Raw genomic sequence first — 12548 nt, 5'->3', positions numbered from 1 at the left:
AGAGAGAGAGAGAGAGAGAGAGAGAGAGAGAGAGAGAGAGAGAGAGTGCGAGAGGGAGTGAACCGAAGGGCGTGAGAGAGTGAGGGAGAAACAGTGACCGGGCAGACCGGGTGCCGTAGCGGAGAAAGGAAAGGCGGAAGGATTATATATTCGGACAACATGGCCACCGCGATCGACGACCGGCAGGAGCTGTTGGAGCAATTCCAAACGGTGAGTTTTTTCTTTAATTGACATGCAATAATTGACATTATTTCGGATCTCGCTTGTCGAGGGTGGCGGATTTTCTCTGTTTTCCGCGATCCGGCGATGCCGCGGCACCGACTATCGCACGGTTTTCTTATCGATCGCCGGTTTTATCATCACCGCGGAAACCCACCCTCGTGCCGGAGCCGCAACGCAAGGCCGACTTTAGCCGACGTTCCGCGGTTCCGCCGCGCCGCCCTGTCAGTCCTGTCACCTGCGCAGACGTTCTGTAACCAGACTTGCGCTCTCCAGACTCGGAAATATTGCCTTAGGGCCTCAATTCTGCCATTCTGCCTCGTCGATCGTGTGTAACATCCTTCCAAAGTCATTCGATCCTATTCACCCCAGACAAAACGAAGCTCACAAATCTCGAAATTTTCCTTTCGATCATACAAATACATATATGTATTGCATAGATAATTTAAGATCCTCGAAGCATTACAAAATTCGTATAATTCAGATTATTTTAATTGTATTGTAAAATTATTAATATATAATAATTAACATTGAATAATTACATAATAATAATTGATAATTACACAAAATTTATACGAGATTATATTTGATTTATTACTGAATGTTATATATGTATATTATGACAGAGAGAGAGCACTAGGTAATTGTACAAAATTTTAATATCATTCTATATTCCAAATATCGTAGGAGATATATCTTTGATCGTCTTCTTTACTGTTTTTAGTTTTTACTGTAATCTTAAGTCGGAGGAAAAAACGAAAAACAGGAAACGCCCTCCGATCGCTCCGATTGTTGTGGTATGTGAGAACCGTTCAATGGGAAGTTAAACGTTTCGAACCGGTCGGATGCGTAATCGCCAGGAACACCGGTTGACCTGGTCGTTTCGGAGCCGGCCGCGGCACGCGGCACGCGGCACGTGCACACAACCGGCGCGGCGCGGCCGTCATACACTCGTTATATCGCTACGCTCCTCGTCTCGTGTTTTCCTCATATCTACATATATTTACCGTCGATCGCTATGCCCGTGAAACCCAAAATTGATGACATTCGTTATCGTAGATGTTGTGTAGCAAGAATCGACTGTAATGTTAAATGTTAAATGTATATAAATTACTTCAGTTCTACGCGCTTCACGATAAACCGCATACGATTTAAAATGCTCAAGATATTTAAATTTCTCTATTTCCACAAAATTTACTTTGACAGGGTTATTCAACGGTTAAAATTAAAGTTTAATCGTTGAGATTGGGATTACACATTGGGAAGAGACACGCGACGCGTTTACGACTTGGTTTACATCTCGTGCAGTCTGGCGCAGCGATTTGTACAGCAAGTTTGATCGATGCATCACTTTTCTCGCCCACGCATCTTTGCAATGGGCACGATGCAGTTAAGCTACATACATAGTACAGATGAAATATTTCCAAACATTGATAACGGCCTACGCACTACTTACTTATTCAATAATATTATTCTTTGAGCGCTATTAGCAATTGCGTGTTATACCAGAACTGGTATAACATGAAGCAACGATGTTGCTTTATCGATATTAAGATAATAAGATTATTATACAATGATTAGAGTAATTTCACGAATATATATATATATATATATACAGATGTATATAGTAATCCGAAAATTATTAACAATGGTCTCTTTTATCAAATAAAAGCCAAACAGTATTTGATCTTATAACTTTACAAATTAATCTGTATAATATGCGAATTAGAAAAAATTATACTCTTACTCTCTTTTTATCGAAATCTGTTAAAATTTAGATAGCGAAAGCTGAGCATTCATATTGAGATCACACGTTTTTCAATTGCAGTTTACACGTGTTTACCCTTCGGATTGAATCTCTGACTGTTCTGATTTATACGCTTTATTTCACGCGTAGACAAATTAGATAAACCACAGATCTGTTTGCCGCCGCTTTTGGAAGTGCAATCAGTTTCGTTGCCGCACGATTGCACTTTGTTCTCCGCGACATGCTTTCCACGGTTGGTCGATCGGCTGTGAATGCGCAGCAGCTCGTTTCCGAGATCGTTTTTTCTCTCGCCTCCGTCGACTCTGATCGTTCGAAAGGCGACCTGACTTTCGATATAACACCTTTGCGGTCTAATGCAATATCGGGAAATTAATCCGATATCAAATATTCTATTTTTTACTCTAATATTACTTTTTTATATTGCACGCACAACAATCGATTCCTATTTTTTTTTATGTAGAATTTTAGTCCATTTAAAATTAATATATTATTTTTGAAATTACAAATTGATTCTAAATAAAATGATGTTTTAAATATATACATTTATGTGTGCGAGAAGATTGAAATATCGGCGATAAAATGTTTTTAATCATTATATTGCAGCGGTATCATAAAATGTATTATCTTTTAGCATACCTATATTTCCGCGAAAATATTTTTGCGGAATGTTTTCCCGTATTTTTGCTACAAAAGTACATAGTTATTTCGGTCTTGAAATAATTTAATAAAATTTAATCCCGATTTGAATTGACAATTTACATTTTCAATAATAATTCAGTAAGGCACAAAACGGTAGAATTAGTGTATCTATTTGTAAGTCAAGTCAACGATCAATTTTGATAACGTTTGTATTTATAATCTGATTTCCGTTTGCACAGCACACAGTTCGTGACGATAATAAAAATCCATAGACAAAAGTCTAATTTTGATGATACTTTCGTGATAACGTGCGTTTGTCTTTTTTACATGCGACTCGGATAATAAAATTTCGGAAGTGTAAAATGAAGATTGTCTTGAAAATAATGTCCTTGCGCTAGTATGAGCGAGATAGCGAAATTACTCCCTTCCGCCGGAGAAGTTACATCGTCGAGAAAGTCTTCAATTATCTTATTGATCGCGTTACCGGTGTACGAGAGACGCAATCCCTTCCTACATCCTGCGTCGCGAAACTATGAGTAAGAGCACATCAAGGGCAACCCCTATGACATGACGCTGAATCATCGCACACTCTGCACTTTAAAGTCCCGATAAACCCGATAAAATACGCACCGCTTGCGTTTGCGGGGTGACGGATAATTCATTATTAGTATTTTTACTACTTCTTACACGCCCTTGTTACGCTTGACATTTAATACAATTAACACCTGTTGGTTTCACTTTACTTACTTTGCTATTATTATATTCTGTGTATCTGATATAGTCTCTTAAACAAAAAATGCCATACTCTTTTATTTTTATAAGGAACTGTAAAATTATGGAAAAAGAGAGAGAATACTACTGAAACTGACATTATTTTTTTTATATTAATAGAACGTCGTGCAAACTTCACAGATCCAATTCTATGGAATTATATGCGAGTAACAAATTTTGTGCTCATACTTTATCTTTGTATCGCCTACAGAAGTTTGCTCGATATATTTACATTTATTTCGCAAGTAACTCGAAACTTGAATATTTTGATAGCAACAAATTAGCAAATTTCTACGTTATTTTAAATATAATTCATATATATTTCCGCTAACTTCCTTTAGCGGAACATAATTTTTAAAAAAGACAGCAACATTTTTTTTGGCAACTCTTTAGCAAATAAGTAACAAATAAAAATGTTAGAATTGATACCGCTCACTTGTTCCGCTAACTAAGACATTAAAAAGACAAGTGGAAAAGAGAGACAGTTCTATCTTGACGCGACACGCATCGGTACTTTTTCAAAGGGTCATCTACGTATATATCACCTTCTTGCAGCATCGCTCTCCTAAATGGGGTGACTTCCAACCCTTACGCATAATCTCCATCGAAGTATGCGGAATCGTGAGATGTGTATTCGCATATTAAAACAGGGACTTTAAAATGTATTAGTATATATTAGACTGTTTTGTAAACGAATAAAAGAACATGTTATATACATATTAATGATGCTTAAATTGATGAAATCAGACAAGTATACTGATATTTTCATGAATATATGGAATTTATGGAACATCTATGCAATTTTTACTGTGTTGGTATTAGATTTTTCGATTAAATGGAAATGGCTATTGTTTATAGAGTTTAATATCTTTAACGTTTCCACATTTTTTTATAACTCAGTTTTAAATAGAATGTTTTTATTAAAATTTATTTCACATTAAAAAAAATTTACAAAAATTTTACTGCCATAGTACATTTTTGAAATTTTATTTCGCATTCAATTTCCAATATTTAATATTTAATTAAATTTGTATTAAAGTAAATTGTATTAAATTGTAATTAAATTTATATTAAAATTAACTGTAAAAGGATCTGTCATTATCATCTAAAATCTGGACAATCTATATTTTTCAAATAGCATTTTTTGTAGATTATTGGAAATAAAACAATGTAATAAAAAGAATCGAACAAGGAATAAGCAAAAGTGCGTGCGCGAAATCAAGCTCTTGGGTCTCGCGTTTCGCTCGTATTTCCTACCCGTCATTTGATTCCGGAATTTCGCGGTTTATTTGCCATCGAAGGCAGTTCACCATGTCGACGTGATGAATTTTTTGATATCGCACTATTTTATAGTGACGTATAATATGAGGAATAAACATTCCTTTAGCTTCATGATAAACTTTATTAAAATTGTTTATTTATTTCTTTTTCTTTTATTCATTCTTAATTAATGTAGGAGAATCTCTCATCGGCACATAGAAATTTAGAAGCGAGTAAAAGAAATTTAGTCATTGTGATTTTAAAATTCTTCGTAGTTCGTGGAAAAACTAATAATTACAAGAGAATAAATTATGAATTCCAAAAATTTAATTATTTTATCAAAATTTAATTAATTTATCCAAAAAGACAGAGAGAATAGAAGTTTTGTGTGTGTGTGTGTGTGTGTGTGTAAAATTTAATAATATTTTAACAATAATAAATAAACAAATTGCTAAAGAATTCTCCCGCAGAACTTTTTCAATTGTATATAAAAAAATCTGACGTTTTACCTCGTACGTTATAACTATACATTTAACATGTTTCGGCTGCGTGATTGAATCCTCTTCAGAAACAAATTCATATAATTAAATACTTCTCACCTTCTCAAAAGAAAAAACCTTAGTGCTCAGTTATTCCCAGAAAGCTACTCACATGGCGGTTACGGAAGACCGTATGGAGAATTCTAGGTATACTAATAAAAGAAATTAAATTTGAATTTAAGAGAGTAAACAGATCACTTTCTTACTCTAGAAAAATTTATCAATCGTGAAGACAACATAGTCGATGAGAATATAAAAATGTGTCATTTAAGTGTGAAAATTGGTTCCGTCAATATTAAAATAATTGTACAGGAAATTATTATATTACTAATATTTTGTTATAAAATATACATATACACAGTTGTGTGACACGTACGTATGCATAGTATTGTGATTGCATATATATTACTTACGTCAGATCTGTAATAAGCGATGCATTCATGCAGACCGCAGAAAGGTTAGACTAGTCCAGGGCCCAGGGTCCAGACTAAATTCTGGAACACGTGTTCGAGCGGCCACCCGAGGCCTATGTCGCCGCGTTGGCACGTGCCGTTCTTTTCTTATCCAGAAACCACGCCGTTGGTCTTTCATAAAAACAGCGGGAGACCGACCGCAGTGAATAAATAACATCTGGTTCATTCTATATGCACGTGATTACAATGAGAACAAAAATATTGACGCGGCAATTTAACTTTGCTTACGTAAATCTAATTCCAAGTATGCTAGATATAATTTAATAATTAATTTCGATTACTGCTTATATTTATTCAATTTAGTTATCTTTTTTATAAAATTATTAAACTCATATAGATACTATGTGTGTGATAAAGTGAAATTAAATTGCCAATCGCACTATTTTCTATATTTTTAAATACGTGCATATACATATATTTCTATGTTCTTGTTAATATATTGCTCTTTATAAAAGTTAATTGAAATAGCAATTAAAAGTAAGTTTACTAGTAATTGTATAACAATTGTATAGAAGAGAATGCAGTTTATTAACAGGTACATTTCACGCGTGAGAAATTCTTGAGATATCGTTAGATTAAACCATGTAGTTGAGTCAAAATTATTTCATAGTTTCGTGAGCATGAAATTAATGCATAATTGCGCGCATGACATTGGCAAATGAGAAATATTTTACACACTGTCGATTAAATTAGAGCAGACAAGACGAGCACGGGGTTATATTGAAAATAGTACTTAAATATTTTTAAAGATTTGCTACACATTTTTTCAAGTACAAATTTATTTTAAAGTTATTATCAAATGCACATTTTGTAGAAATAATAACAATATTATATTAAAAATTTTGCCACACATTCTTTCAAATAATAATATTAAAAATTTCATAAAAGTCAGAAATACTATTGTGATATCATAAATGAAACGATAATGACATATTATCCACACGTTGTCTATATGAACGTAACTTTGAAATTGAAATAAGTATTCATTTATTTATACAAAATTAGTGTAATAATTATCTTACAATATTTACATATTGTAGACATCAGTTCTAAAACATTCCTCGAATTTTTACGTGAAGCGACTCGTGTAAATAGGCGCGGCTGCCATAAAGCGGTTGCTCTCTTATCATTTACGGCTGACAATGCCTTCTACCTCGATTATTGCTCAACTACATTGCAGGTATTACGTAGCAGCGTGCTACGATTGTTATGCAATTGCATGCTGCTGGAATAGTAAATGGGCCGCGATCGACTGCTTAAAAGTAAAATCGTTGCGCAATTGTGCCTAGGTCGCATAATGCCCGCGTTGCACGTAATTTCCCAGTCAGTGGTTCTCAATGATTGATTATTTTGAAGATGATATTGATCCATTTTATATGCACTTTATTTATGAAAATTTTATTTTATTTAATTATACAATTATAAATTTATTTCTTATATTCGATTTATCTAATGAAGAAAGACTATTGTTTTCTCGTTACCTTGAAGATAACTTATGTAAGGAATTTACTGCTATAATAGCTGAGTTATTATTATCCGACATACTTAACAGTGCAACAAATATTTCACATACTTAGTATATAAAACACTTAACATTCCAAAAAGATCATTATAAAAATTGTCATAATTATTAGTCATAAGTAATATTGTTATAAAAATTTTATAAAATCTGTGAGAGAGTCAATTTATGTGTATGTATAAATTAAAGATAGAAATTTAAATAATATAATAAAGATAAAGCGATAGAAAAATTTTTTTTTAAATTATGTTTTTCACTTGTACTTAATCTATTTAATGCAATCACACAACGAACTTTTTAACCATTAATATGGTTTTTTACCATCAACATATGTAAATGCATAATGTTTTCCTTGTTCGAGTTGGCTTCACGTCGGAAATGCAATCCACGAAGAATTCTGCGATAGATTTGACTAACGAGAACGCTGTACCATGAATGCGGTCGTTATGATGGGAAAACTTATAACTCGAGAACCTCTTCTTGCCAGCCAGAGAAAATTAATCTTTGAATTCTGTCTGCGATCCTTGTCGACGACCGTCATCTATACTCCGTCATATATTGCGAGCAACTCGAGTTCAAATGTAAAGTCCTTCAATAAAGTGAACGTGCGGATTGCACAAGTGTCACTTTAAACTTAAGATTTCAACTAGAAGTTCCAATTAGAAGTTACGGATATTTATACAAATATTCAATGAGGTTAAAAAATATTTCTATTTTATATTATTATTTTTTAATAAAAAGTAATATAATTAATACAATTTATTATTGAATATTAATACGATTTTTAAAAAATCATTCGTTGCGTGAAACTGTTATTTACTTATACATGTTATTTACTTTGCAAATAATGTTAAAAAAGTTATTGGTAAATTTAAAAAATAGATCTGTAGATTTAAATAAAATTTTAACGAATGATTGTTAACAAATTATATTTTATATTAAAAGAAACTAAATCATTTTCTATCGTATAACGTAAAATAAGAATACTTAATATAAATAGGAATAACCTAATTTTATTATAATTATACCTTTATTTTGTCGCTATACTTAACTAAACAAATACAGTTTAACCGAATAACAATTATATCTACATGGTAAATACTTTTGCCATTGTTTCGCCTTAACATGATATTGAAGACGTGCTAGTAAGTAGCAGCAGTATCGCGGTCATTTCCTTTATAAGGTATTGTGGGGCAAAATAAAACACCGATTTAGTCGCAGTAACATCGCTTTTGAAGAAGGTATAAAAATGTCAAAAACGTGGCTGATTCCTTTCTCAGCTTCGTACAATGCACGTCTTGGAGCTAATTCTCACGTAAAGAACACCCGGGTATACGTATATGCGTTTATATTGTTGAGCGTACGTGTATTCTTTGTCGGTTTGGTTCTCACGCTTAGCTCCTTAATTACGCCATATAGTTATAATTAATCCTTTCTCGGCACACGGTGAAGTTCCGTATTTCAGATAAGATAAAATTCGATGAAACAAAGCATTTTTATAGTTACGCGTTGCGCACGAAATCCTCTCGAGAACCGATTTCAAGAACTGAGACCGAAATTGAGACACGGATTCTAAACAACAACTTTTTCGATTACAATTTGACGTAGAATTTAATTGTGACAACTTTGTAAAAATTTTAACATTGATTTCGCTTTATATATATATATATATATACGTACATTATATTAGTTCTCTCTCATGCATGTAGGTACTAATCTCCGGTCTCTCGTGATACTAAGAGATCGGATTATCAGGATGATTATCCTTTATGGGTAAATGAGATATCATAAATTGATGAGTCAGGCAACGGATATATCTTCTTGCGGGACTTAGGTCACAGCGGCTAATAAGTTCGCTCGAGCTAACAATTTGACTGCATGACAGTGTTGAGTATCGTCATATTTTAATCGTGCACAACTCCATTTTATTCGCTTACTCTTTTATCATCTAATTGAAATTCAGTCTTTATTTTTGCATCAGCAAAAGAGATAAACAGGTCAATGCATTGGGGTGAAAATAACATTCACGAATGTTCACTGCTATCATATCGCCCATAGTATCCTCTTTTTAAATATAAAACCTTATTATTAACCTGTGTTTGTCATGAAACAATGCTGCGAATTATAAATAAACATAGAATAAGCACACGTATGTACAGAAAGAAAACAAAGCAGATAGAAAATAATAAAATTCCCACGTTACTTTTCTAATTGTGTGCGCACTCACCGTTCCGTACAATACCGTTACTTAATTTAATCACGCGAAACATACACGTTGGTATGCTAATTGTTCACCGAGCGACTTGATATTTAATTAATTTCACAGTACTAGATATAACTAGAGAATACTAGAGAATGAATCCCGCACGTAATTCCGAATCCTTAGCACTTAGACTTATTAAATAGATTAGATTTGACTTAATAGGACACACAGACTCCTGACATGAGAATTTATTTGCACGCATCCATCCGTCCGTCGTCCTATGTCGCCTCGTCGTTGTCGTGTTACCGTCATCGTGTTCATCGTTTTGTCATTTTCTCGCAGCCAATTATTAGTACAGCTAATGACAGAGGTGGAAGTCGTGGTCGAACCGCAGTACAAATTCTTCATCAAATGTTGCAAGGAACAGTGTAGACATATTGTCCAGCTTTTCTTTTTGCGTAGAGCTCAAAGAAGGAAAGAGTTTTACATGACGGAAATGTTAAACTAATAAAACGTCGTCGTAGACGACGCTTCTGATGAGCTCGAATTCTGTGGACTGACAACTTGCGAAACTGTTATATATTAAAATTGTGAATAATAAGTGAGTATAAGATATGCGACTGATGTTTGTTTATATTTCATATAAACATATATACGGCCTTCATTTTCTGAAGGCGATATAGTCAGTATGTAATTATTATAAAAATATAGTTTTAATTTTTATTATAAATATTTATTATAAATATAAAGTTTTAATTAATTGTAATAAATTATTTATTATTATTTTTAGCACTCTTATATAAAATTATTATGTTCGATTGATTAATTATACACGATTGTATTAATTTAATTTTAATTGCTACAATTAGATATGACTTAAAAGAAATTAATGACGTATAATATACGTTTTTATATACGTTACTGAAATATTTTATTCGCGATCCATTCTACGATGAATCATATACTTAGGTATAATCGATCTTTCGATTATTTGAAAACGATAAATCGTTTTCTTAACGTAATAACGGCAAAACGACTGCACCTTATATGGAATAGAAATTTTCTGGAGAAAATGTAGTTACTATTAATAAAATATTTTATGCTTATTAATGTTATTCATAGCGCCATCGTGTCCGCGTCAGGATGATAACTATTCGGGAAGTTGAAATTGATAACGTCGGAAACAGTTTACGATTATGGAAAAAACACTCAGCTATCGATCTTGCTTAAGAGTTCGTGAATGATGTGAGTCACACGGTCGGAACTTGCGAATGTTTGATTTGACGTCACTAGCTCATTACATTTGGATTCGGTGATTCATTAAGCGATCGTGCCGATTTCACTTCCGTGACTTTCGTAATGAGTATGCTTTACCTAGATCACGTTTGATGTTGCTTCTTTGATTGTTTCATCCATTTTCTCCATTATGCAATGTATAATGCATTCGTGTTATGCGTAATATTCGCTTTAATATGCTGTTCAGTTTTATAAAAAAGAAATTCATGACAAATAAAGTTTAAAAGTCATTTTTGTTCTTTTCATCGCTTTTTTCCTCGTAGAAGCTGAAGATCATTATTAGAATCTATTTCTAATGATAACTGATGCTCACGATGACATAAAATATTGTTTTGTTTTGATGAAATAATGTCGCCTTTCTTTTTTCTTTTTAAAAACACCGGTGAGTAATTAAATGCAGAATAATTTTTTTATCAGATAAGTAATTGTTTGCTTTTAAATATACAGTGTTTTCAAATTAGCGCCCCCGAAGTATAAGACCTCATACTTTACGCTAAAAGAAACAATTTTTTTCTTTTGCAAAATTGCGTCTCACAAATAATTTTTGCAAAAGAGCAGGTTGAAGTTGTACGAGTAAACGTAAAAATTATTTATCTAATGTAATTTTACTACAGGAAAAAGTTATTCGTTTTAGCACAAAAAACAACTTTTTCCTTTAGCAAAATTGCGTCCGATAAGTAGTTTTTGCAGGAAAGAAGGTTGAAGTCAAAACAAATAAGCGCAAAAATTATTTATCGGACGCAATTTCGTTAAAGGAAAAAGTCGTTTGTTTTAGCACAAAGTATCACGTCTTGTACTTCGCGGGCGCGAATTTGAAAACACCCTGTATATACGAATAAATAACATACAAAGAAAAAAATTGCTTATCTAAGGTTCATGAGTCACCATTCACAAATTGTGTCGCGTCGATATATACATATATGCTTCCATAATGATCCATAATGTTTCGCAAGAAAGAAAATCAGTGAATTTTTTTTCGCTCGTATGTGATCTTGAGTCATTGAAAAGATTATTGTGGTCATCGTTCGCGTTGATCATCGATTCTAGAAAATGAAATCATGTAAAGAAATATTTCAATGATTCACGATTCATAAAAATGTTATTACACAATAACGCGTACATTTTGAGATTTAAAATCCAATAATAATAATAAAAAGGAAAGTCGTCGATACTGACAAATAAAGTAATAAAAAAAAAAATAGGTCTCCTAAAGTGACACCCCCTTATTTTTCGGAAACTAACTATTGCACTTTATTAATACTAATAAAATTATGATCTGTTTAACTAATTAAAGAAGTACAAACTCTCATAATTCGTAGGTTTGTGGCTTGTTTCTGTTAGGTGTTACTTAATTCCTACCATTTTTCGTCTCCAAAATTGATTTGTTTCGAAGGGAAATACCTTAATCAAAGTATTATTAATAAAGTATTGTTAATTAGTAATAAAGTAGAAAATGGAGGAAATTACTTTGATTAAGGTATTCATTCATCTTCCCTTCGAAACAAATCAATTTTAGAGACGAAAAACGGCAGGAATTAAGTTTAACACCTAATATATTAAATCAACTAAAAACGAATTCTACAAATGCGAAAATAAAATTCTTACCATTTTCCTTTGCAAATTGTGAGATTTAAATAATAGTGACTATATTATTGATAATATTACGTCATTTTAAATACTTGTGGTTTCCGAAATAAGTTTTATTTATATTATTTTTTCTCTTAGTCTTTTCATAATACGATTTTTAATTTAAAATTGGGGTGCAGCGTAAACCGACACACCTGTCCGTAAAACAGACCATGAGCTAACTTAATCTTTATAATGTTGCTTTATAGTGTCAAATAAGTTTATTGGAGCTGAA

The 12548-nt window shown here is 32.5% G+C and overlaps 1 protein-coding gene across 1 annotated transcript in view; it reads left to right on the top strand.

The window, feature by feature from the left end:
• Positions 1-33: 33 nt before the first annotated feature.
• Positions 34-12548, top strand: part of Fim (plastin-2 fimbrin) — a 29683-nt gene continuing 17168 nt past the window's right edge. Inside the window, exon 1 of the mRNA XM_018507387.1 lies at positions 34-210. Coding sequence (XP_018362889.1) covers positions 160-210 — 51 coding nt within the window. The 5' untranslated portion in view covers positions 34-159. The remainder of the gene's footprint in view (positions 211-12548) is intronic.

Source organism: Trachymyrmex cornetzi, unplaced genomic scaffold (assembly GCF_001594075.2).
Source record: "Trachymyrmex cornetzi isolate Tcor2-1 unplaced genomic scaffold, Tcor1.1 scaffold237, whole genome shotgun sequence".
Taxonomy (NCBI): domain Eukaryota; kingdom Metazoa; phylum Arthropoda; class Insecta; order Hymenoptera; family Formicidae; genus Trachymyrmex; species Trachymyrmex cornetzi.
Note: the sequence above shows the minus strand (reverse complement) of the source record. Positions and strands in the feature narration are given on the sequence as shown.